Raw genomic sequence first — 27,931 nt, 5'->3', positions numbered from 1 at the left:
TACTTGAAACACTTTATGATAAAAAATATACAGTTGAGACTATTAGAAACAGAACTTTGTGGAGCTTGCTACCACAAAAGGAGACTAACAACAAAGAAGGCGGATAAACACGAATGTTTACTGCCGCTGCAGTAATGCACGCTGGGCGCGTCGCTAAGTCATGGATAATACCAACTGACCAGGCCGTGGAATATCGCGAGGAGAGCAAAAATGAAGGCAATGGGGAACAAAAACGCCGACTCCGGTCACCGGCTCGTATCCAAGAGGCCATGCCTCTTCTCTCGCAAGAGGACCACCCTGCTGAGACTCGGGTCAAACCGTTTGCACGGAAGCATTTTACCCCATGGGCAGAATGCGGCAATGCCACCTAGGGAAGGTTTTTAGGGAGTGCTGTTGCTCACGTGCCTAACGGCGGGAGTGCGGGGTCGCTGTTGCGGAGGAAAGAACCTTCCCTTCTCGCCTCTCCACTGTAAAAAATATCGAACATAGCGGGACTCCCAGGTTCCTAACTGTTTTAATAACCCTAACTCTTGATTGATTGATAGATTGATTGATGGGGTTTAACGCACCGACGCAACGCGGGCGATTTTGACCACCTGGGGATCTTTAGCGTGCGCCCAAATCTCGTACACACGGACGTATTGGCTTTTCGCCGCTATCAGAAAACCGGCCGCCGCGGCCGGGAATCCAACGCGCGACCTCGAGCTCGGGAGCGCAGCGCCTTAGCCACTGAGCCACTGCGATGGGTATCACCCTAATTGTTACGCATTGCGATTGATTGAGTACTCTACGGCAAAGTGCTTTAAAGGGGGTTAAGGTTACTCATAAACGTGGAAATTCAGATAACATAGGAAAAAAAAAGACATCCGATTTCTCTCTTAGACTGGCGAAAAAGTACCACGCGCAAGTTTCGTTGTCTGGCGATGTTTAAATTCGTATTTTTTTTTTTTGCGACGTTGAGGAAGACGCGCAGTCTTTCTTGCACGAGAATTTTTGGCCTTTTGCGCAAGAAGAATTGAGCACCGGGGGCGGAGGGGGGGGGGGGGGGTAGGGGAAGGGTACTCCTAGTAACAAAACAGCTGGCTGCAACTTTGCAAGAACAATAAACTTGGTGAAATATAATCATTGTACAATTGGTCGTGCCCTTTAACACGGGAAATTGTAAACTATACGGGCAGCCTACTGGCGCTGTGCAGGCGAGAGCGATGATCTCGGTCTTCATGTGGTTTGGGGTGAACACATTAACGTTTGAAAAGAAAGAGCGAATCCAATTGGATCTCCTCGTGTGGAGTTTCTGAGATTAGTTGAAACGCTGGTAGTAACCAACCAGCCAGGCACGGATGTGGAGCTAAAGAGGGTAATATATACATTACACCCAGTGCATACACACAGCACTTGCATGGCACAAAACACGGCTTTCACCAGCGGAGTGTTTAACCGTTAGCCCTGTCCTTGCGGAACGTTAAGAAAACTACCATAATCGACGAAGTGAAGAGAGGGAAAGTGCTGGCCCATGAAGAGGAAAGGAAAGCGGCAAGGAGGAAAGCAGCCCTCAAAAAAGCCAGGCAGTGTGCTGCTGATAAAAAAATGCGATTAGGGAAGTTCAGGAATTTTAGCCCGGTACGTTTACAACGTGAAACCGGCAGCCAAACCAGTGGGCCACATCAAAGGCCCACTGGGCCACATCAAAGCGGGGAACAATAATATTTTGGACCAATTAGAAAGAAAAAAAAAAAACTTTCGCACGCAGTGCGCTACACCTACAGGGAAAACAGGCCAGATAGGAATTTTGCATGCACTCGTACAACATCCACTTTCGGTAATTTTGAAGAGGAAAAAAATAAATAAACCTAGAAACCAATTTGGGTGCCAAAAGCTCGCAAAAGCCATTCCATCTGTCTTCCCAGGCACTCTCATTACGTGACATTCCCGTCTTGTAAAGCCATGTACGAACGGGGTTGGAAAATTCGAAAGACATCACAAATCATAAAATAAGCGATAACCTAATTCGCAAAATTAGGAACAACAGAAAACAATGCAAATAACGTCGCTGCATAAAACAAAAGACAAAAATCAGAAAGAAAAGCGCTTCCCGTCGTCGGAGTCTGGGTCCCGCGGGTTAAACACCCGGCATCTATCCGATTGTGCTAGGTCGCTATCTGGGCGCCGAGCATTTCCTTTGCGTTCGTTGTTCGGGCGTTCGGTTTGGGGTTTGGATGAGTTTAAGTGGACTTTCGCTTCGGACTTTGGCCGTTTGTATTTTGGACTTTGTGTGGGTGGACTGCGGACTTTGATTTAACTCAGTTGCCATGGAGAAAGCTTCGGTTTTTTCTGCTAAGAAAAGGCAAAGCTAAGAAGCGCCAAGTTAGAGGTACGAAAGACAACCACCTACGTTGTTTCCTCAGTCGCGTCTCAGTTGCGAAGGTGGCCGATTTTTTTATTGTAAGTTTTCAACAATGATTTATTGGAGCGTGTGGAAGCTGTTAGCGGCGTTTTATTCGCGTCGAACTTGGTTGGCATTGCGGGAGAAACAGACAGGCACATTCACAAAAGCACGCATGTATACACTGACTGAAGGGCACATACATGGTTACGTTAGAACATGGTTACGCACGCATGCACACACGCGCGTGCACAAGCACACACACACACACACACACACACACACACACACACACACACACACACACACACACACACACACACACACACACACACACACACACACGCACGCACGCGCACGCGCACGCGCACGCGCACGCGCGCACGCACGCACGCACGCACGCACGCACGCACGCACGCACGCAAGCGCACACACGTACACGCCCGCACGCATACGCACAAACTTGTGTGCGCGCTTCTCCATCTAACAGCCAGATAACGCAGCATGTATTGATGGCCACCCGCTCCATTTTTCCTAATGCTTTGTATCTTGCTCTGCATACGCATTTCGCACCCACTAACAGTGGTTTTAGAAGAGCCAGCAGAACAGCCTTTAATTTTTTTGCTTGCGCGCCTTATTTGTTTCAGAGTCTGTCGCTCTTGGTGTTCCCGTTCCTCCCGGCTTCCAACCTGTTCTTCCCTGTCGGCTTCGTGGTTGCGGAGCGCATCCTGTACATGCCCAGCATGGGTTTCTGCCTCCTCGTTGCCCACGGCTGGCACACGCTTCTCAAGAACCACGCCAACAGGTTGGTCACAGTGCGCTTTCTTGAGGCACCCCCGCACCGCTTTTTTAGGTAATTTTCGGGCTTTCCATCTGCTCTTCATGTCATGAAGAGATAGACACGAAATGAATTATCAATATCAGTGCAGAAATGAAAGAGTTATCTGATTTTTAAATTTAAAATTACAAGCAAATCGGAAGTTGCTCACCGTCTTGAAAATGGGGTGGCTGTTGCTGGCTTTCCGCTATCCCCGATGGCGTCATACCGCGGGAACAATGACGGCAGGGAGAAATGCCGCCTTCTGGAAGTTTTGAGCCCATGGTTGTCAGATTCGGGGAGCTCCTTTCCGCACTTCTTGACGGGGCGTTCGGCGGCACCGCGCCAACCGTGAACTGGCGTTCAGCGGCGACAACACCGCCGAAATCACCGGCCCGTCGCAGCGTTCATGTGTGTTGCTAGGCCTATTTTCTGAAGTTTAACCTACTCCTCAAGCTGTTCGTGGTTAACAGGGCGGTTATTTATAACAAGGCCTACCTTGAAGTTGTGCCCCGAGTGTTTCTTTGCATTTGATTCAAAGTGTGAAGCCTGTGCGCTGCCTTACAACTGAGGCTTTACGTGAACTCCACTTGTGTGTTCAGAAAAAGTCGAGAAACACGTGCTTATGCCGGTTAAAAAAGAACTGTACAGATGCTCACAAAATACGAACCTGGGCCTCCGCGGGATCTTCAAACGAAAAGCCTATAGCTGCGCTGTCCACTCGGTCATTCCGGTAGGGCGGCGAGATTGAATAATTTAGAATGCTCTGCCTGGGCCTCGACGAATATTGTTATGTGCGTAAAGACTATAGACTTATCTTCGAGGCCTAGGCAGAACATTCTAAATTCTTCAATCTCGCCGCTCTACCGGAATAACCGAGTGGACAGCGCAGCTATAGGCTTTTCGTTTGAAGATCCCGCGGAGGCCCAGGTTCGTATTTTGTGAGCATCTGTATAGTTCCTGTCCTATTACATAATGACCTATTTCATACTTTGTCCTATTTTATAAATTCTGGGAGGCGGAACGTTTGTTTGTCACTAACCGACCGTGCATATTAGCCCCGGAATGCTAATACTCAAGCAATTTATTCAGATCGCCCTAGTTTAACTGATATAAAGCCTATCGCACAGTCGTGACCTCTGCGACGCAGGCCAATTTAGTCATGAAAATAAAGCGCCACTGGTTTTACAGCTGTCTTTGGAAACAGCCTTCCAAAAGAAATAGCTTGGTTTAATTTATCTCGCGCCAGCCGATTGAGATAAGTTGTGACTGTTTATCGGTGAATGGAACGGCGCCTCCAAGTCGAAAAGCACGTCGCCAAAGGTCGAGATGGATTGAAAGCTACGAAGCTGCCGTGCGTTTTGCAATTGTCGCTGAGCACACCACTTCTGGCGTCGACGCTGATATCTGCCCGAGATAGACACCGTCATATGGTACACAGACGGACGATTTGGCATGCGTTTTACCGAATGCGCAGACTGACCGCGTTTCATCGTAACACAGCTTGAAAGGGCATGGAAGCGCTCGAACAGGGCAGTAGTATCTGCCTGCCCTTTTTTACTACCTATGGTTAAGTTTTTATGCTTCCTTTAAAAAGAGAAAATACAACATAAAGCATTGTTTAGGCTCGTTTTGGTCGATACATTGACATATAGAAAATATTGCCAGCTCAGGGAATCGTAAGGTTCTCAGGGTCCCATTGTTGCGTTGTCATATCTGGAAGCTTCGGGTGTGACGTAGGCAGTGTCGCATTTGCTTCTATTTGCAGACGTTAAAACTGGATAACGTTCCTTATTCCGCACTGATCTTTATAATAGAGAGTTTTAGCTGACCGTTTTCGACGCTCCGCTCCGGTATTGGCGGCCCGTTCAGCGCAACCGGAGCCAATGCCGTTCGCGGCCAAGCGCGCCACGCATGCGCAATGGCGCTTCCGCTTGCTATCGGAGCGGAGCGGACCGTGAAAGACGGTCAGCTAAAACTCCCTAATGATTTTTTTGCGTCTATATGCAAACGACACGAAGAACAACCTTAGGGCCGGAAAACTACCTGTAAGAAAAGCGCTGCAGGGGTCCTTAAGCTGGCATCTGCTGTATGAGTTCTGGAGTGAACCTGATTGTAGTTCTGTATTGACATTCTAAGCTGTGGTCGCCACGTGTGGGAGGGAGACGAAATATATGAGTAACCAAGCGCTCGAATTGATTCAGCGCTTCATTCAGTGTTACCCCCGCGCTCACGGCTGACGTCATTTCTACTCAGAAGGCATGACAAAGCGGCTGGCATTTCAGCACTTGCCATTGTGATTACATGACCATGTTGCAGCTGATTATTAGATTATTTTGAGATGCCTATCATTACGACGACTTTAAAAAATATTACAGCATGTCGAATTTGCGCCTTGGGTTATGTGCGGATGCCAAAAGTTTTTTTGTCCACTCTCTTGCTTTTGCATATCGCCATTTTATTAAAAAAACGCTTACTGTTCCCTTTTCTTCCTTGCTCCACCAATTAGAGGCCACTTCCGCATTGCCATTAAACATCACATAAAGAGCTAAAAATAATACACAAAAGTCAGTGGTTCGCAGGCCAACTAAGGACTTGCATGTGACCGTCTCCTGCCTCGGAGTGGCGTCGCTTATCTCCGAGTGCAAAGATGAGCGAAGATGGAAGCCTGCGCTGAGCCGGGGGGCTTGTGACTTATTTTAGTGCGCGTTACTTATGCTTCCGGCACTGTAGTTTGGCGTTCTCGCCGGCCTCGTAACTGAGCGAACGATGGAAACACCGAACACTTAAGGAAAACGGAGGATAAACGTGTGGCGTAAGTGTAAGGGGGAGGACGTATGCCGAGCCCGCCCGAGGCACGTTGAGCTGTGGCGACGCGCCCCGAGATAACCTCATACCAGCTCGGGCCGTCGGGCGCTCGATGATGTTACGTTCACTTCCCGAGACGCAGTTTGCGGTACATTTTATGAGACGCAGATTACGACAAATTACTGAGACGCAGTTCACGCCGATGACGCAGATGCTTACCATCGCTGGCCCTTTCGCAGGAGGGTAAAACACTATTTACAACGTACTCGGTGGCGGCGACGCGCTGCGAATTAAGGCGCGTTTATATACTGACGTAGCGTAGGTGCGCGCAGTGCACGTACAGTGCCTAGAATATACTGCCAGTATATTCTAGGCAATGTAGTGCACGGTTAGGCTGCGTCGGCGAATTCGGGCACTCCTATACTCAAACGTGATATAACGCCGGCGCGGTCGGCGTAGCCCGGGGCGCCGACATAGGTCTCTATTCCGTGCGCGGCACGCCGGACGCGCCGGGCCCGAACCCCGCGGGCAAGCCACCAGACCGCCCTGACTGGGAGCGCGCTCGCTCGCTCGCTCCCTCCACGGCCGTTTCGTGAAGTTTACGACAGACAGAGCACCAGTCGCAAAACCTCCGCATGCGGCGGCCTAGCTACCATGCATCTTGTTACGCGGCACCGCCTGTGTTGGACTGTACAGTGGTAAAATTTGCCGCTGGTGTAGTCTCGCGGACGTGTCATCGCCGAGCGCGTAGTTGCGTGGCGGTGCGCCGGAAAAGTCGGGGTATATACGCGCCTATAACGGTAGATTAGCGCACACCGCCGCGCGCTACGCTGCCGTGACCCAGAGGACTGCAGCTCGCGCTGAACAGAAATTTCGCATTAGCGAGTATCGTCATCGCAGGCATATTTTTGCTGATTATACAGGCAAACTTTGCTTGTTATTTTTAAGCGGGACGTTTTCCACATGCCTTCTTTTTCTTTATGCATTCTCAGTATTCGACGCGAGAGGCCAGAGTGTAGCAAGGGTGTAAATTGAATCTTTTCGTGTTGGCTGTTTTGCTACAAACATCTTTTATCATATCTTCCAGTAACCTCGTCAGATGTTGCCTGGGAATTTCGTTACCTAGAACTGTGTATTCAACGGTTTCGGCATGTTTTTCAAAAACGTTCCCGCAGCTACTACAAAGCAGCATTTTTCTTGCTTCAAAACGTGGTCCAAGATGGAAAAGGCCGTTTCCGTTACTACTTACGCAAAAACACCATAAACGAACGTTAAAATACTTTCAAAGCTTTAGTTCATATTCTTACCTCTTCCTAAGTATTGTTGTGTCTTGGCAACATTGTTTATCCTTGGTGTCTTTCTCAAACTGTTCCCTTGCAGCCGGCTGATCCGGAATGTGTTGTGGTTTGGTCTCCTGCTACTTCTCGCGACACACTCTGTGAAAACATTTCTGCGAAACTATGATTGGTGAGTGGCTCTAATGGTATATTTCATGACCTGTAGTGTTTTGTTTTAATTGCCCGTCCCGTCACGTTTCGTATGCTGGATGTGGCCATGTATTTTGTCATGTTTTTTTACCAATATACGTGGGTCCGGTGAAGTGAAATGGGTCCTATCAGGAACGCTTCCTTGGTTTCAGAAATAGGATCCCTTTCCATGCTTTGAATGGTTACAAATATTTGGAAGCTCGTGCATATTCAGGTATTTATAGAGGGGAAATGGAAGCGTGGTCTACATGGTATGTTCGCACGTAATTATATGGCCCTTGCCAGGTGCTACCCTTCAAATGCACTTTCATAGTATATATTGCACGTACTGCTTCGCTAACACTTAGAGTAATTGTTGCAGCGTATAATTTGGTCAATCAACGGGCAGCATTACTTGGAAACAAAAATGATCCCTTGATTCTACTGATTCATCTTTTATTCCAGTGGAGTTTTTTTTATGCTGGTCCAATCTCCTTCTTGCCGCTTTATATTTGTCACTTGCTTTTGTTGCGCATGTGTCCAGGCGAACAGTTTTAAACATTTTTTTTCGGGAAACCCATTACATGTAAAAAATGGTGTCCTCTCTGGTTTTCTCTGCTGCTCAAAGTTTTCGCAGTTAATCATGTTGGTTCTCCTTTGGAAATACATTTAAACCAAAGCTTTAGTTCGTAGTGAAAAAAAACATGTGTTGTACTTCGCAGCTTGAAACTGTTGCGAAAACCTGCTCAGTCTTAAAAATGTTTGTTTGGATACATCGACGCAGATCCAATCGATGGTCTACAATGGCGGAATATCAGCAGTGGCCTGTTATATAGTATCACTAAATGCGGACAGTAGAATATATTTCTTACGAGCAGTCACGTTTGGTGTGCAATGTGCTTGCAGGGAGTCTGAGTACAGCATTTTTATGGCGGGTCTGAAAGTAAACGGCCAGAACGCCAAACTGTACAACAACGTGGGACACGCCTTGGAAGCGCAAGGGGACTACGCTCGGGCTCTCGAATTTTTTTAGAAGGCCGCCAGGTTGGTTTCTCTTCGCTTTATTTACCCGTGGAAGCTAGCACAAAGCTACAAACATGCAGCATTTGGCTAACACAATAAAAACAATCACTTCATGCCAAAAACTGTTGGTGTCACCATGCGCTTAGTCGTTATTAAAACAGCACTAGTGGAAAGTTAATTTTCCTGCTGCCACTTTTGTTTTGTTCAGCGGAGGATATCTTTTCTAGTAGTCTCAGGCGGATAAAATCAAAAGCTTTTCAGGAACGGATAAAGGTAGCATTTGAAGCTTATAAGGGTTGATACTAACGTGCCGCACTTCCGGAGAGCTGCTATCCTAATCCGTAAAGCTCTCAAATTAATCGCATTGGACTCCTCAACCGCTGCAGAAAAATATTGAGCTGTCTTTTCACCTAAACATGGGAGCGTAACCGTTACTGCAAATGTGTTTCAGAAAGGGTATAAAATTTGGACAGTGGAAGTTTCCATACCTTTACCGCTTTGTAGTTAAAACGTCAGTGTTCCACAGAGCAGAATGTTTGGATGGGCAAGGGGCTGGTTGCTCCCAGAACAATATTTAGCTGTGCTAAGGGGGTCAGCCACGTCATGGCCTTGGGATGAACTTGTGGGGACTGTATCATTTCAAAAGGAGCACTCGTGGAATTCTAAGCATTGTATCTTCAGTCGTGCTATCGTAATCACGTCACAATGTAATGCTGCTTTGCACTAAACGTAATTGATTTGGGGGTGTAATGGGGCGGTTTGCAAATAGCGAGAACACCGGAATCTCTTTTGAACCGCATACTTCTAAAGTTATCGCTGTGGGGAAAAGCTTCCTTATGTAGATCTTCAACGAGACAGCACTTGTCTTGCTAATCATTCGCCAGAATTGTGAGCGGAAACATATTGAGAGTGGGAGTATTTACGGGGTTTTATGTCCATTTGTCACTGTGACGTACTTTCCAGGGTGACATCTTTTCTTTCCTGCCAATCAAACACCGATATGTTAAAACTGCACCACATTTTGATTAGTCCACATTGTTCAACTGGTAAAAGATGACGTTACGTTTAATTTTTCAGTGTTCAACCTGACGACATCGGTGCCCATATGAACGTTGGCCGCACATACAACAACCTATTGAGGTTTGAAGAAGCTGAAGCGGCCTTCTGGAAGGTGACTACTCTTGGTGGTGAAATTTGCGTTGCTTTTATATAAAATAAGGTGGCCAAAATTGCTGTGTATTTTTTTTTTGAAACCGAAGTCGCTGGTGTTGTGCCCGACTCTACTATTTTGAAAACTATTGTACCTACGTCATTGGTTACTGACCGGCTGCCGAACATGTGAATGCAGCGCGGCCTTTAATGCACATAGACAGTGCGGTGTACCGTAATTCCTATGTATAATTCGACATACCTGATGTAAATAGGTTTGTAGGGCCCGATGATGTTTTTGTTTTAATGCAATGACAGGTACAACCGTGATTTCGTGTTCTGTTGATGTGAAATGATAGCGCCTTTTGCGTTTGCGTGAATGTTTTCTTCAATGGTGACAAAATATTGACAAGTATTTGGCTCTTCTTATTACAGGCCAAAGACCTGCTACCACGACCGAAGCCAGGGGAGCCGTACAAAGCGCGAATTGCGCCCAACCATCTCAACGTCTTCCTCAACTTAGCCAACCTCATATCCAAAAACAGTTCCCGCCTCGAAGAAGCTGACAGCGTGAGTCATGCTTTGACGTATAGGAAACGTGTGTGCTTATGCAAATCTATTTGGAAAAATTGTAGTTGTATAACCCTTTTTATTACTCTTATGGCTTTTTCCAACTCCATTTTCGGAAATTAAACTCGCCATAAAGCGTATTTACCGTCGTACAGAATTGTAGTATCTGAGCATGTCCACACCACTCAATCGAACGCCAAGTGGCGTGAAACATTTATGTGATCTGGCACGTGACGACTTCGGGGTTTACAGTGTGAATGCACGTGGTTGGCGACTTCCATGTTAACATTTTTTGGCCATTCTCAGTGGCTCACACGTGGTGTCACGAAGCAGAAAGTAACAGGTTGTACTGCCGTTTACTGTGGCTGCTTTTGGGACTAACGGGAATTTTAAAATTATTTCTTGCAAAAATTATCCGCTGCTTATAAATCTATAGAGAGTTTAATATATTCGTAAACCCGTGCACTGCGCGGCGCATAGTCAAGGTGTTAATTCGACCTGTAACAACCATCCTATAATTTTCATTTCGCAGGAAGATTCGTGGTCATCATAACAATATTTCTACACATTGCACATGCTCGTTCCCGCTTCGCGCTTTCGTGCCCACCACCATTGGTGCTCTAAATAGCTGCCGATATTTTGTTTTCGCAGTTATATCGGCAAGCCATAAGCATGCGGGTGGATTATATCCAGGCGTACATAAATAGGGGCGACATTCTCATCAAGCTGAATAGGTGAGTATGAAAAAAAAATTTTTGAAATTTTTTTTGATGGCTTTATTGCCAAAGGCACTTAATTCTGAGTACTGTTCGAACTTCATATTACCGCAAGTGATGTATACATGCTGGCAGCAGGATTTTAGTGTATTTTATATAAGTACTGCCCGAATCTGCATCTCGCACTCTATATCCAAACCAAAGATAATGCCGAACTTTGGTTTTTATTGTATTTCTGTAACTGTGTGTTTCCCTATGCGCGAAACTTGTTTTTGTGACATCACTGCAAATAATCATGGCAGTACAGGGAACCTTGTTTGCAACCTCTCATACAATTTAATCTTCTTTGTACATGTGAATGATTATCGTGTCATAATTAGTGACAATGGAAGCTTGGTTTCAAGTAATTTTGAAAAATAAATAAAATAGAAATTTGTGACATTGTTTATTAAGGAAAAATTCTCACGCATATATTAACTCAAATACTTGCTCGCCGCGGCTGTAGAATAAGAGGTTGTGTAATAACATGAAGGAAATTATTGGCTTTTTTATTAGGACCAAGGACGCTCAGGAGGTCTATGAGCGAGCACTTGAATTGGATGCAACGAACCCAGACATCCTCTATAATGTGAGTCATCATTCCGTTCGGAACATGTTCTGTCCTAAGCAAACACCTTGACATTTCGACCAGTTATGTCTGTGTATTTGGAAAAGCGCTGAATATTTCGTGGTGCTCGTTATACAGAATACTGTTTCTACCGCAGTGTGAGTATATATGCATCCTCTTTTCAGCTTGGTGTAGTGTTCCTCGAGCAAGGCAGGCCAGGTGATGCCCTTACTTACTTCAACAAGGCACTGGAGTTGGACCCTGATCATGAGGTGATTGCGCCTTTACAAATTAATTCGATACAGCTATTGGGGTTGAGTAACTTTATGCTAATAAATTACTTCTCACGCTCGTTTTAGTGTTTTTCGAGGTGTTTTGTTGCATGGTTATTTTCGGGTGTGCAATCGTTTGGGGACCGCATTGGGTAGCACGATTCTGTATTTTTAGTAATGAGCATTCAAAACTGTGAATTTGTACTCCGGTGTTAGGCTGGAAACTTTTGGCGAACTCTTCGTTGCCTCGTTGAGACCGTTCCGCTCTTTCATCCCCGTTATGAATACAAGCTCTTCGTGAAAATTTCGATGTCGAAAATAGAACAGCACATTTTATGGTATGTAAATACGTTTTCGTGCGGGAATATGGCTGTTAGTGCCCATTTGGTGATTTTGAACGAATGTTCATAATTCTTAGCAATGGTTACCTTACAGCAAGCCCTGATGAACTCAGCCATTCTCATTCAGGAGAGTGGTAATTCAAAGCTTCGGCACCTGGCATTCCAAAGGTTTGTACCTTTTTCTTGTGAAAACTACAATACATAGTAAAACCCTGAATAATGAACTGCGTGAGTATCTGCATACCATACCGCGTGCTGATATTTCAGGTTGGAGCTTCTCCTTCGCAAGGGCAAGGCCAATGAGCGGGTCTACTTCAACCTGGGCATGCTCTCCATGGACGACAAGAAGGTGGAGGATGCGGAGCGTTGGTTCCACTCCGCCATACAGGTGATAATGGCGTCGATCCATGCGACTGCGCTTTCGTTTTTTGCAACTTTCCCTCACTTAAGTAGGTGGATTGTTAATGTCACGAAGCAAAGGGTGTCTTTGAATATTACCTGACGGTCTTCGAATTACCTTCAAATATTCGAGTTGAGTTTCGATTCTAGCACGATTGCACTTTTGTACTCAGCTGTACACTGTGTGGACCTTCCACTAGTTCTGCACAGTAAGCTATTCTTTTCACACATTAGAAACTTTTCACACTTTGACTCTGAAACATGTTATTCGCCCACTAGAAAATTTCACCAATTTCGCTGTACAAAATGTGCTTCCTTTTAAATTTACACCATGGTTTCTGAACAGACGTTATTTATTATTTAAATCGGTCAGCATATTATTTTTCTGAGGAGGGTGTACAAAGTCACATATCACAAGATATCTTTTTATAGCATCTCTTCGATGATTGAACCAGTGTATAATGGAGAAATTGTAGCGAAGAACGTCTGTGAAAAATAATGTAAAGCATTGTCACAAATGTTTTGGCCTTGTCTGTTCTTTAAGTGCATAGCACTGCAAGAACGTGGGCAGTGTGCGTTCGACGAAACGATAGCAAATCTTAGTACATGACTATCGATTAGTTAAGAAAATCTGTCCCCCTTTTGGACACTTCAGCTAACCACCTGTGCACATTTTCTCCTATATGCAGCTCAACCTGAATGCAACGAACCTCTGTGTAACAAATTCCTGGATTTGATGAAGTTTTTCCATTCCTTATGTCATTCCCTTTGAAGCCCTTGTGTTCGCGACCTTTACGTAACGTATGTAACAAGAAGTTGCGACGGTTAACCTTGGTGTAGCGAATTCGCTACGCTGAAGTCTTACTGTTTTTTGCACTTTTTGAGAAACATTGGCTGGAGGAATGCACTAATTTAGCGCGTTTCGCCAGCACCGCAAACTACCGTGCGTTTCCACGTGTTTCCACGTGTGAGTGCGGTGTCAGGTTAGGTGATAGGCCTACGCGGTGGCGTCTAGTCGCGTGTCTCCAATGCTCTCTGTGGTGGAAGTTCGTCGAGGATGATTTTTGGTGCCAGGAAAGATAAGCTTTGGTCTTTTCAAGACAGGCTCGAAATATTGAATGTATCCCGGCTGGCACCCTGTCAACAATTTTAAGGGCTGAAAAGAGCATCAATTTCGAAAAAAAAGCGGCTATTTAAGCATAAGTTCGGTTTTTTAAATGCGTTCAGGCACCGAAAAGTGTCTAAAGGCAAATGTGGTGCGAAAGTTACGTTGGCATCTCGAAAAACAAACTGCGCGCAAATTAACGGGGACAAGAACACATGAAGACGGCACTGCGCTTGTGCCGTCTTCACGTGTTCTTGTCCCCGTTAATTTTCGCGCAATTTGTTTTTCGAGATGCATCATAACCAACTCGCCCAACTCTCAACCCTTTTGAAAGTTACATTTCGGATGAGGGGCTAAGTGACCTTGATTGTTTGTGGGCTGTGTACTGCCTACGCTCATGGGAAAGTCGCGCAGTTTTGTGCTTGAAGTAAATCCTTGAAGAGTGAGTTCACCTTCACTGACGTTCGCATTTAAATTGCGTTCCTGCTTCATTCACGCCGGCCATACATCACGTAACAAAAACCTGCATGTAACAAAATTGCGAATTTTTGTCAACTTCTTTATATGATAGTTTAACTGTATATGTTTTCGATAATCAGCCCTTACTATGTGAGGCGCTTGCTCGGAGTTGTACGATATTTAATGAACTGAAACAATTTTCTCCTACCACCCTTCTTAGCTATTTACTATCGCCCGGTAACAATAGCTTCCGGATTAGAGCGTTGTATTTTTGAAACCTGTCTTGCTTTTAAAGTGCAGAATAATCGACTCTGCAAGAGAATTTAGAAACCAATGAAAAAGCGCATTCGCGGTGGGTGAAACGATATTCTGGAAGGAACAGTCAAGATAGCCATACAACTCGTGATAAGGGAACAGAAAAAAGCCGAAGAAGACGATAGGGATTCTATGTTTCGGAGGTTTGTGTGGAAGTTCGGGCTCTAGTGTGTGTAGAAGCACATTCGGAGGGCTTCTGCAAGGTTAATGGAGACTGTTATAAGGAACCGGCGTGTAGTCGCCGAGGAGATCGAACGTTACAAAACGAACCTTGTGTTTGCACCTAATGTTGATTCAAAAATGGCTTATAGGTCCCTCGTTGTATCTTTGGAATGGTTAAGCATCATATTCCTGCGCTTTCATATGACGACGACAGGCCGAAACTCATGCTCATCTGCCACTGCAGCCTCCTGAGCCTCGCGTTACCTAGAATAACGCCGCCTGTATAACTTTCACTGCCGTGTCAGGAACTTTGCAAGTTCAGCCACGGGAACGCCTAGTTCGGCTCCTAATGAGCGAACAGGTGGGCATCCAGGCACGTGAGTGCGCAAATCGTTTCTTTCCGCGACCGCATGCTGCCCTGGCAGGGTAACCAGCCGGTGCCACGCGGGAAGGCTAGCGTTGGAGGAAGGGCGGGAAAGAGCAATGGGTGAGGCATGGCGACGAACGTCTTCTTGGCAGCTTCACGATCTCAATTCTAGAATGCCGCTGTGACCATGTGCCCGCTCTGCTCCGCTTTCATTTTGGTTATCGGTAGCTCTCGTACAGGACGACACAGAAATTTTCATTACTCCGCAACAATAAAACGAAGTGGCAAATGATTATATAATATTCCGCAAACAAGCAGTGGTTGGGCAAAATAACGACCAACTACTTCTCAAATATTGTGAATACAAATGTACTTTCTGGCACTAATGGAGAGGAACAGCAGGTTTAATTACGCAGGCGTTTTTTTGTAGTGAGAGATGTCGCGAACAATTTTGCTAGCTGACATTGTTTCCTGCCCCAAAACTGTGTAAATAGGATCAGCTTCATGCCCTGCAATGCACGCTTCGTGAGCGAAAACTCGTCTGTCTATGCACGTGGACCGTCTTGGTCGACATAGTGTGGCGTCAGTTCTATGCTTCGGTGCACATAAGTTTTTTATACCACCGTACTCGTCAGAGAAAGCACTGTAGTTTAGTAGTTAACAAAAAATTGTTCTAAACCAATCTACCCCTTGTTTGTAAAGGTGCATTTTTGTTTATTTATTTAGAAAAAAATTTTTAACTTTAACCTTAGGTACTAGACCGTTCATTGTGTTGTTTTCTGTCGTTTTCAACCCCCTTACTAGCGGCCTTAGATGTTAAAATAAACTATCTCAATACTAATAAAAATACAAGGCTTAAGGTTCTTAAAAGGCTGTCTGTTTTAGGATCGCCAAGAGCTGGAGCTGTACCTGGAGCACATTGCGAAAAATAAGCCAACGAGAATTTGTATAAGCTTGAGAGTGGTTGTTGGGTATCATTGGGAGGTTGCTGATATTTGCAATTTTCACAGGTGGCACCAAGGAAGTTTTTTATGTGCATTGTTTGCTTCCCACAGGCGAAAGCAGACTTCCGCAGTGCCTTGTTCAACCTAGCCCTCCTGTTGACTGATTCAGATAGGCCACTTGAGGCTGTTCCCCACCTGCAAAGGCTCCTGCAGGTAACAGCTATTATGTTGCTCAGACAATTCATTTGCTTCAAGCCTAACACGGGTTTCTCATCAGAAATTACTTTAAAAATCAAGTGAATGAGCTTGGCACAAAAGAGCTATTCCGCGAGCATATACATATCTCATTGACATTTTCCTTCATAGTGGCTGTAGGCATTATTTTGAATAGCGCGCCAGTGACTTGTTAAATTTCACGGTTTTCAGTGGTATGCTTTGTTCATTTTCATTAAAAGCGTATAAAGATGAGACACCATAGATAAGTTATGTTAGAAAAATCTGAAAGTTATAGAGACCCAGTAAACTACAATTACATGGTTTGCCGTTACCCCCGTTAGTACTTTTTGCCTTTTATACAATCCGTCTAGTACTGCACGTGATCCACAGTGGTCGTGCTTGAAGCCATCACCCGTATTGTGCTTTCTATTTCTTTCGATAAATTTTGTATATGTAATTTAGTATCATACGAGCAATAGTGTGACCGGTAAAAAGCGCGAAGGCTCATGGGTACGTCGTCAGCTGCCCCCACTTCCACTTCAAGATCTTTTCTGTCTCCCGTGCGCCGGCGACTTTCGCGCGCTCGTGTGCGTGTTTATTTGTAACAGGGTGCTTAGCTTTTAGAGAAGCCCCTAGTAGAATTAATTGCGGTTACTCATTGAATGCGCGAGGCATGAGAGTTTTTTCTCAGTTGAAGCAGCTAAACAACACACACGTGCGTGAATGCCGCCGCCGAACGGGAGGCGTAGAGAGCTCTCGAACCAGAAGTGGCGGGAGCAGACAATGTACCCATGTGTCTACGCTTTTTACCCGTAATCTATTACAAACATCGCTGAGCCATATTTATTCCATTTCTTTCTTGCCTTCAGTCCCATCCAGATCACATAAAGGGGCTTATCCTGCTGGGTGACATCTACATCAATCACATGAAGGATCTGGACAAAGCACAGCAGGTTGGTACTCATGGGTGCACAAAATAGCTCTTGGGCAATTTCGAAGGGAAGGAGGATTACCATTGAGGTGGATCAAATCTTTCCTCAAAATGTTTATTTATGTATATGAAAGCATGAAGTGAAAGCCCATGCTTTGTTCTAATGGTAATTACAATCAGGTAACTTGTACGCGACTGTCTGATTCATAAACATCCGGCAAAAATTGCTATGCATACTCCATTGAAATTACACGACTACATTTCAACTGTGGTTAACGTGTGTCAGGATGTGTTGTCATTTCTGTGATAGAAGGCTTTTTAGCAACTACTCTAATTATGGGTAAACATATTGGTAACTGCCTCCTCTTGGATTATGCACCGCAGGTGCATAATCCAAGCCCTAGGTAATCTTCCCATAAGCAAAAGTGTTTGGTTCGGTGCAAACAGTTCTTTCCTTCCGTAGGCAAACGCGTATGTCACTGTGCCTCATCACCAGTACCAGCTAATCATTTTGGAGCAATAGTTATTGTGAGACGTACATTATTACTGCTGGTGATTGGTACGCGCGGAGAAGACGGACCACTGGGAAAATATCCCGCTGCTCACAAGGCACTGTGGTTCGTATTTCTGCTTTAATTTTGTCTGAGTGGAATGATGAGTCAATTTGAGGTTCTGCCTATCATGGAAAAGAAATATGTTATCAGTCACAATAAGGAGATCAATCATAAAATAGTCAGATAACTTAATGTTGCTTTTAATATACGCCTGTAATGGAAGCCTGCCTTATTTCTGTTCAAACCTCTTCCTTGTATTTTTGGGACTTTTGTGCAGTGCTACGAGCGCATCTTGTCCCTGGAACCTCTGCATGTACAGGCGCTACACAATCTCTGCGTTGTACAAGTGGAGAGGGGCGCCCTCTTTGAAGCAGAAGCCTGCCTCCTGAAGGCGCTGAAGCTTGCGCCAGCAGAAAGCTACGTGGCCAAGCACTTGGCCATTGTTCGGAATCGCATACGAAAGTAAGCATGTAACCCAATGTGATTGCCGTGGGAAAAAATGAGACTGTTACCGGCTTGCTTATGCTGTTGTTCAGGAATAGTTGGACTGCTTACTGTTTTATTGGTTTTGGCACTTTTTTGTGCTTAACAAAGCAGAAATCCCACTGGGTATAATAGCGGGCCTTCTTTCAGGCAACACTGGTAGCCTGATTTCCCATTTCAATAGATTTGTACTGCTCTATAGAAACATAATTTACAAAAAAACATGTGTTGTTTATTTTCTGTTATTTCTCTGGCTGAAAACATTTGTGGTGACACAATCTAAGTTATCGATTTCAGAACAGAACTTGTTAAACAGCATTATTGAAAATCCTGCGTAGGTTAGTCAGAAAGGTAGACATAAAGTTGGATGCTACAAAAATAGGTAGCTGCGGGGGATGGTCTGTTGAAGACGCGGCAAACGCCGATCCGCCATGTAAGTTTTGTTCCCAAAGGAGTACGCTTTATCGTTGTTGCACTATAGACAAGTCACCGCGAACTAAATTATAAGTAGCACAGTTTCAGGTTTGTCGGTTTACCGAGAGCGAACCTGATTATATACTATTCTGTTGATGTAGAGGCGCAGTGTATAATACTGGAATTTTAGCACGTAAAAAAAGAAAACAAAAAGTCAAAAACAAATCGAGGCGGCTAACAAACACTGTTTGGCAGCCTCTGGTTTGTCTCGGTCTTCTCATTTGCGCAATACCTCAAGCGCAATATGTTTTGCCTACACGCTTAAACTACGTACCTTGCCTAGTTCATACTTGGCTCTCCAGGTCAAAAGTTGGGACGTTTTTTGAGCAAAAGTATTTAGGTTTAATTCCCATTCAATCTCTCAGATATCAAGAACACCTCAAGAAGACGGGAGCAGCAAGCCAAGCATCATCTAAAACACAAGCAACGCCCCAGAAGCCAGCGTCAAAATCGAGGAGTGCAGCGCGAGCTTCCACTAAAACGACGTGACAGCCGCGACATCTTTTTACAAAGACCATGAGTCATTATCATCTCGTGCCAATTGTTATGTGAGCTCTTGACAGCATAGGCACGCCTCAGACATGTTAAAATGTGGTTGAACTGGCACCGTATTTAAGCATTGTTTCATCAAAGCGCGAATGCTATTTTTTATGACTGTGTAACCGATTGCTTTACGCCGTAAGTCTGGGGAACTTTGCGTGTTCTTTTATTGTGCAAATGGCTATTACTCATGAAACCATGCTTAAGGATGAATGGCCTCTGTTGCTCAAAAAGAGCACAATCTTTTGTGTACATTTTTGGGAAGTTCATGGGGACAGCTTTGTCGTATTTGGTTCATTTTTGCGTACTCATGTCACTGCAGCGTACAGATTTAATGTACACGTAGAAATCATTGTAAGTATTAAAGAAGATTGATCTGCCTTGGGTGATACACGCATGCATTTAGCATTTCCAAAACAAATACCACTAATGGTGAACCATTTGAGAAAATGGTAAATGGTTTTGCAACTAAAACATAGGAAATAATCTCTATTACAGTAAACCTACGCTCCTCTTCCTTATGTGTATAATAAGCATAGGCATATGAAATTGCCATCTTTAATAAGATGCAATTTTGGTTATGCAAAAAAGGCTTCATTACATGTGCAGAGAATTTTCATGCTGAATGATATCATTGAAGTGTTCTGTAAGCTGGCGTAGTCCAGAAAATATGGTGAATAGTTCTTGCACAGATGTTGCTTGGCATCCTGGAACACATCAAAAAGCACAGACATTGCTCGTTTATAACAGCAGGTTCCTTCATATTTGTACAGTAAACGAAACTTAGTACAACTGGCATTTGGGCCACCTGCAGTATATTTTCAGGCATGTTGTTATCTGCAGTGTAGTTTAGATTTCGGAGAAGATATAGTAATCTTATAAACTATGAAACTGCTTACACATATATGTAGGCGGTGTGTACAGGTGGTATAATGTATTGATACTCTGTACGTAATGAAGTTTTATACAGAAACATTGTCGACCACACCTTCTGTAACCAACAAGCATCTAGATCACGAGAATACAGCTGAAAGAAATATATCCTCTTTGATTTCGAATTGGTGCTTATGTTTGCAGACATTAATGGTTGGCAAAGCTTAGTGTGCCTCAAAAATAATTACCATGATTACAATTCGAATGTATAGAATTTTGCCCAACTAATAGTTACAGGTGTATTTCCTGTTGGCGTTTATTGCACTATAATTTGGCATCTTAGAATTCGTAATTTAAACAAAGGCGAAGTGAAACATTTGTTACAAGCGGGATAAATTGGTAAATTGTATTCAAGTCAGGATCTGGAGCAGCTGCCTTGAGAACTAATGGAAGTCACAATGATACATTTTAACCGTTAAACGGGTAATACGGCAGGACATATCAATAAACGCGGAAAATTCCTGTATGCAGCTGATATAGTGACCGATACTCGATGTATACTACATGAATATTTCATATCACTCACAATCTATGCAGACACATGCTAGAAAAGATGGCTAAATATTTTATACCACCATGGTTTGTCTACAAAATTTAGCGGATAAAATTTACGGAGCCTCTGGTGTCGTCTGGCAGGCTCTTGCACTCCACAAAAGCAGATATTTGCGTTGTATCGAACATGTTATTAATCAAGTGCGTTACTTGAAAGATCAAAATGTACCACATAAAGCACTGTTCCTTGGCATCTGCAAGGCGTCGCTTTTTTTTAATGAAGCATCGTTGCAAGTTTACTTTAGCTTGTGCCAAAAATTACTTTGCCAACATCAGGAACAGTATACAACTAAATAATGATAGGAATGTAAGAAAAAGCTTATTAATCGCGGCCCTAGTATTTCTTGTAACGTACTACTAAGAAACGTCTTCGTTCCTCAACTTGTATGCTAGATAAGGAATTAATTATTCAGGCAAATTTAAACTTTGACTACTTAAATTGGTTTCCGTAAAATTAATACTCTGTTCGGCAAAGTAAACTGAAATGCACGAATCTAAAATCAGTGACATTTTCATTGCGATGGGACCGATTTCTTCGGAGTTGCTGAGGAATTTTTTTGGTGCGCTTAGGAGCTTTTGAAGGAACTTCACAACAACTATTTATAATTTTTCCCGCGTCTTTTATAAAGTTGAAATTCCGAGCACACTTCTGCTCAGTACAGAAATACATTTAAAAGCTTAGTGGACAAAATATGCTAGTGTTACAATATTCGAAATGTGGGGAAGTTAGTAAAATTGAGAGAAGAACGACTATACATACGGAAGGGTAAGTTGCCGAGAAACAGCTGAATTCTTTGTCTTAGATTCTCGCCAAAAAAGAAGCAGTATGAAACCTTTATACTGTTCGTAGCTCGTGAGAACTCCCGGCCGTTCTACCTTTTCCTCCACAGTGCATTTCTTATTCTTTTTCCTGCGTGTTCTACATCTGGGTGATACAAAATGGCGTAGCGCAGCAGATTACGTTCGAGCAGCAGCATTGCCGCACAAATTCCTCAAACTTGTGCAATGGTGAAGTGTACTCCTATTATTGAGTTTTTAAGTAGACCGTTTTTATGCAATACTAACAAAATCAAAACTGTGTTTGTGCAATCTACAATTTCGTAAAGTCCGACTTTGTTACATCACATCCCAGCAGTGTCATATGCTCCCTCATTCTTCAGCCATATGAGTATGGTAAAATATTGCTTTGTGAATAAAAACAAGCACTTGAGCCACGGAGAAGAGTTAAAATGGTCGGAAAGCATCGGATGACTCAGATTCAAAAGCGGATAACTAAGTTGGCAATTTTGCTGCTAAGGGATGTACGAATTGTAGAAAAATGCCTTTTTGTTTCCGTAAGTATGCCTATTCTGGTTTGAATAGGCGTTCACTCTGTAGCGTGCTTGCTTCAAAAGCTTTTTTCTCAATATTTCTACAAAAGAATACTTTGTCTGAGCCCTTTTCATTTCGAAGTTGACATTTTGTATGCGTATTTACCTTAAAATAAGTGATTTTTTTAGAATGGCAGTTAATCTTCACGTGTGGTGATGACGTATCGCCTGCGTATGTGTCTATTCTGCCTGCTGAAATTTCTGCTGCTAAAGAAAGCACAACCGTTTTAAATAATTGAGAAACTACTCAGCCTTCTAGGTATTAAAATACCAGTTAAAACACTGGCTGTTGATGCGAAGCACGATGACTCTATAATTACGCTTTTACTAACTTACAATCACAACTCACCATTAAAACAAATCACAATGAAAAGAAATAACAATAAAAAGCTTCATGTTAGGACCTGTGATGTATTGATGCAGTTGAAGTGTTGGCATTCTAGCACAAAATAACGCCACGTAAAAATATTCCACTTCATATCACTTGAGTAGCTTATCTGCCTCGTGTACCTCTTAGTAGTTCTGGGTTTGCTGTACTGCACTATTTTTTCTGCTAGCGTGAATATGTCCAGGTTATATGTACACCAGGTTTATATAGTTACAATGTCTGTAAAACGTTTTATGTTGTTTAGAGTTCATTAGTTAAATCACATCAATACTTCCACTTTAAATTACAGTTTCTACCAATAGCAAGAAATACGAAAATATGGCATAGAATTGATTGCTCAGGCTCCTGCTGCTAATTTATTTGAGAAGCTTACACTCTGGTGCAGTACGTCAAAACTTCGCATTTTTTATTTATGTATGTAAAGCTACAATTGCTTGTGTGGAAAGCAATGTGTGTCTACCTTCACGAGATTAATCTACTTATTTTTGGAAAAAAGCCTGTACCTGCAGTTCACAATCTGAGTATACTCCTAATATTGCCAACAGGCAATTCGGTTCAGAAATCGTTATCCTAAGCATGTTTCTTCCATGTCGGGGTAATTTATGACGAATTTAATGCGTAAGTTTTTTTACTGTTCTTTCGTTCGTTGTTTGCAATCACATCATTCCACACTCGAGCTGTATACAAAAGTTTGTACGTTTCCCTGGCGTGCATATTTTATCCATGGTTGGTATATTCTTTCTGTTGGTTTAGCGTGTTTTTATGCAAAAGTCTGTGCTGCTAAAATCCCGTGATGTTATGGGTACTCAAAAATGCAAATCTATGCCATTATAGAAAAACTTCCTAACTTATATTGTACTCTCCAAGCTCCAGTTTGTGTTGCTATTTGTCTGTGAAATTTTGATTGTATGCGGTTGCTTGGAAACGAAAAGTATCCTGAATAACAGAATTGTTCTATAAAACATATCCATAAAAGTGGGTTTAGAACTTGTGTTACTGTAATGGTAAAGGCGAGTTCCAGCGGTGGCCTGTAAGCAGTGGATTACACGGAAAGTTGTTACAAAGAAAATGGTTTCCAAGAACTTTATTGTTCCAATCTAATTGTCTAAATTTATACGTACACGGAAATACCTATTTGCACGCTATTTTGTTTTACGCATGTGCATAAGGTATGTTGGTGCTTTCAGTAGAGTGCAACTTGCTTGTTTTGTGTAGCTAAGATACAAAGTTAGCTTTATATGGAGTTTGGGCTGCATAGTGAGGGTGTAATATAGAAAAACGTGTATTAATCGAGAGCTTAGGGTAGTGTTTCTGACCTCAGCAGAAGCGAGCCCTACGGAAGCAGTTAGCTAGATTTGGTCGTCCTTATGTATATTGGCGTTTCGGAGGATCGATAACTCGGTTCGAGTGGAATGTTTGCTCGCTATGATTTTTCAGGGCCGTATGCATTGCAGTGCTTGAACCATTAAATAGAAATCTTTCGCTTCACCTATGTTATTATGTCTGAAGACCCTTATGTCTTACTGGAGATCTGGTGCACCATAAGTTATGACAAACTGTTTTTTTTATTTCGCACCAAAAGTTTCGGTTCTCACAATATTGTATAGTAGCAAAAAAGAAAAGCTATACGAGAATGGCGTGTTTTATATTATCTTGTTCCTAGCATTTCATTTCCCAAATTTGTAGAAATTTGCTGTACGGAACTAGAACTTGAGAATGTGGGACCAAGCCATGCCCTTTAGTGCTTGTCACTTAAAACTTACTCGTCAGTGAAGTTCAATGGTGAGCATTGCGTCTGTTAGTTTCGGTTAACGACACTAAAGGCAACGACGCTAAGCAACGGGGACCAGAAGAAACACCTAGAAAGAGGCACGGTGCCGTGTCTGCTTCTACATCTTTCTTCTGGTCCCCTTTCTTTGTCGCCTAGTTTTCAGTGTGTGTAACCAAGTAGCCCTTGTCAAGCTTTTAGATTACAGTTTGCTGTCGGGTTTGCAGTACTTTTTGAGTTTGTGGCGGAAACAGAAAGCTTTCACCCACAAAGTCGGTAACCGCGGCGGATTTGCTTTAGGTAAAGTCACCTGGGTAAAGCTTGGATGGCCTAAATGTTATCCTTCACTCCTTTTGTTGAGACTTTTAAACTTACTGAAAGAGGTCATTGCTAACATTGTAGTGTAGCAGTATCTTTAGGCCTTGTATGTTGCCTTGGAGGAAATTGGAGTGTGACATCCTCTAATACTCATGTGAAGCGTTCATTTTTAAAATATGAATACCATAGACTACCACACGTTTTGGGCCCTTAATATCTATGTAAGTGTGCAAATCCGTTATGTAGGATATCACATATACAGGATTGTTTTACTTGTTATCTACGTAGGCTGTTATTAGCTGTAAGTGTTTGCAGTGTTAATATGAAATATTACCCGCACAAGTTTTGCGACTATTTCTGTTAAAATTAAGTGAAACACTGAAAGCTTGCACAGTGATCATTTCTTTAAGTGTTCTTCAGTCTTTGTTTTGTTGTTATCCAGTGCGTCTTCCAAGGTGCAGAAGGGTATAGCTGTGCGCATGTTACGTTGGCATTTCCAGTCTCTTGTATAGTGTATATAATGGTGAACCATGCAGGCAATAAATGCAGTTTTTTAAGCCACCTTTGTGAATTTTCTTCAGGTGTAGTTGCGTCGGGTGTTTCAAGCATTCTCTGTAAATGCATAGTTGTTTCTTTGTTACTTTTTTGTCACCGGGTTGATTGCGTATGAGGAATAGTATGGTTAAAGTCTACTGAGTACTTGAATTGTTTATTGCCATTGCTCCGACCAAATTCGAATGGATTCCTATGTTTCTGGGATTTATAAAATTATATTTTGATAAATGCTAATGAAACCGTTGGTGATTGCTCTTTCGTTCGAAAAATTGCTTATTTAATAGTATCCTTAGTACTAGACGTCACCCCCACCGTGTTGTAAACACATGTGTGCCAAATAGGACAAGCTGGCCTATAAAGTTATAGATCTGGTCCAGTTCTGTAGCATTCATATTGACAAACACAGTGCGTTTAACAAACGTTCCCGAGCACCCAGTAAAGAGCATAGTATTGTCTGCTGAATAATCTATCTGCACTAGTCTCAATTGTTTCGCTCATGTTCCCTATTGCAGTAAAGTTTTAACATGGACTAAATGCCGAACCACACTTCCTATGCAGGGCGACCTCTCCTAACAATATCGCGAAGCGAATGCGAGTACAGGAAAACATTAAGTTGGGAGAAAAAAACTTCCGAAGTTGCTCTAAAGGGTAACTTTATGCCAGCGACTCCTAAAAATGCTTATTGTCATAGTACGAGTCAGCGTGATGCACCCAAATTTCTGCACATGACTTGCGCTCTCTGGTGGCCTAAATATGTCCCGTCTACGGTTCGAAGCTTAGAATTGGATGGATGTTGCTGGCTTGCCGCGACAACAGTGATACGTAGAAGTTAGTAGGGAAGAACGAAGACCCCTTAGTAAAGGCGTTCCCTTTGTGAAATTGGAAATGGTTTCCCAGTCGCGTTACAATAGTCGTACTGAAATTGCATAGAGTACTGTGAATCCGTTGTCCCTGTTGATATATTTAGCTTATTCTTACCACTAGCCGCATTCCATCGTTATTGCAAAATAGGCATCGGATGATCGTAAATTCACAGCTTTGATATGTGTCAATTTTTAAGTGCCTGCCATTATAGACGCCGACTTATAGGGCCATCGTTGTACCTGAAATGAACGTGGTGCAGATGAGGTTATCTACACAGATGTAGCGAAAGATATCGTTATTTTTACATCGGGAGTTTTAGGTGATGTACAAGGAGCCGCTGCACCGACTGAATGACGCATAACGAGTGTTACCAAGTCAACTTCGTATGCTTCGTCTCACAATGCAAGCACAGGGCTACGTAACATTATTTACAGAAAATGTGAAGCCGTTATCTGCAGTACTGAAATTAAGAGAGAGAGAGAGGAAGCCGTTATCTGCAGTACTGAAATTAAGAGAGAGAGAGAGGCTGCTATTTGCGAAACAGAGTATTTACCCACCTTAAAAAAATCGCCGCCATGCTACTGCGCTAAGGAATAACAATGTAAATAGAGGGACGAAGGAAGATGATGGCAGGAAAGAGATCAGGATGGGATTCGAGTCTAGTAAACGCGTTTGCCGCAGGACCAGCCAGTGACCCTCCAGTGCTTGTTGTAAGCGCGTACCCTGAATTGCTCATTTTAGACTCCAGAGAACTTACCTACACAGTTGCTCTGAATTTGTCCAAGTGAATGGCGAATTGATAATAGTGGCGGGGAACCCTCTAAAGAAGTCTTTATCCCCCCTCCGCGTAAAACGCGGGGAAATTTATTTCTGCGGCGAGACCGGCGATAGCTGATCCAGTTTATTGATATAAGGGCGGAGTGCTTGGCCAAGGCGTAAGCATCGTTTAGCATCACATATTTGGAACATTGTGGTAGACATTGTTGGTACCGGCAGCATTATTAGTCTTTTTTGTGTGCTGTGATCTCGCAGTTGCTGAGGGCTGGGTAGAGTACGGTCACAAGTCCGTTAATGGTTGCAAGGTTGTGAAGATAGGAAACACCCTGCGCTGCAGTTGATATGCGGGGAGCTTTTTTGCTCCTAAACAGGCGTTAGAATGCAGCTTTAAAGTGAGTAATTACTGTAAAACTATAAAGTTGGAACACCGAAGGGGGCGCACTGGCTTGGGTTTTCAAAGCGTAATAATAGTGCAAGGAGAGTGAAGGCTCGTGGATCCTGAGCTATGATGGGAGGGAATCAGCCACTGATAGCCTTCCAAAACGCAAACCTCCGACTCCTAGTTATTGTATTTTAAGCACGGGGTTTAGCCTAAGCCACGTGCCGGCCATGTACGGGGGCCGTCAAAAGTAATTAGAACACGTTCTCGTAACTTTACAGAACCTTCTTCCGGAAAATGACTGTCTGCTTTGTAGCGCGTTTAAAGAACTCTTCCCTAATAGAAAATGGTTGCTGTAAACCGGGAACGGCTGTTTTAAAACCAGTAAGACAATTTTCTTGATATTCACAAATGCTCGTTCGAATTACTTCTGACGGCACCTTTACGCGTGGAGGCACCTGTAGCATAATTACGCATAGAGTGAAGATGTGAAACCACGACAGTTTTAAACCTCTCGGTCATCCGGGACAACTGCGCAGTTTGTCGGCGCTGTGACAAGATCGAGATCGTGGTTGGCTAGGTTGGTACCGCGTGAAAGCGTGTCAGGCTCCATGATGACTTGTATTTACACACCGAAAACTACTTGCTGACGTGTTTTTCGATTGATTACCACTGCACGAATGTGTTAGTGCAAAGGGTGGAATGCACGTTTCCGCAATTTTCGCTCGTGGAAGTTTTGACATTTTGCAATGTTCAAGGGTTACACGTATTTGGTGAAACATGACTTTTTTCGTTATCTCGACAGACCATCGCTCATGCTGAAACGAATACCGAGATTAAAATACGTCTTTAAATTTTGTGCGTACGAAAATACGGCATCAATGGAACAACGCGGCGTACGTTCTGGATAACGGCAAATGGGGACA

General features: G+C 43.4%; 1 protein-coding gene across 1 annotated transcript in view; it reads left to right on the top strand.

Annotated features, from left to right (window-relative positions):
* Nucleotides 1–24,620, top strand: part of LOC144142220 (protein O-mannosyl-transferase TMTC3-like) — a 233,619-nt gene extending 208,999 nt beyond the window's left edge. The window contains 14 exon segments of the mRNA XM_077673580.1: nt 3,031–3,188; nt 7,389–7,475; nt 8,381–8,518; nt 9,575–9,668; nt 10,082–10,216; nt 10,868–10,950; nt 11,488–11,560; nt 11,725–11,811; nt 12,247–12,320; nt 12,420–12,540; nt 16,015–16,116; nt 16,989–17,072; nt 17,882–18,066; nt 18,927–24,620. Coding sequence (XP_077529706.1) covers nt 3,031–3,188; nt 7,389–7,475; nt 8,381–8,518; nt 9,575–9,668; nt 10,082–10,216; nt 10,868–10,950; nt 11,488–11,560; nt 11,725–11,811; nt 12,247–12,320; nt 12,420–12,540; nt 16,015–16,116; nt 16,989–17,072; nt 17,882–18,066; nt 18,927–19,050 — 1,545 coding nt within the window. The 3' untranslated portion in view covers nt 19,051–24,620.
* Nucleotides 24,621–27,931: the final 3,311 nt, after the last annotated feature.

The sequence above is a fragment of the Haemaphysalis longicornis genome, unplaced genomic scaffold (assembly GCF_048455015.1).
Source record: "Haemaphysalis longicornis isolate Haplotype H1 unplaced genomic scaffold, Haemaphysalis longicornis Haplotype H1 scaffold_6, whole genome shotgun sequence".
Classification (NCBI taxonomy): Eukaryota; Metazoa; Arthropoda; class Arachnida; order Ixodida; family Ixodidae; genus Haemaphysalis; species Haemaphysalis longicornis.
This window is presented reverse-complemented; position numbering and strand designations above follow the sequence as displayed.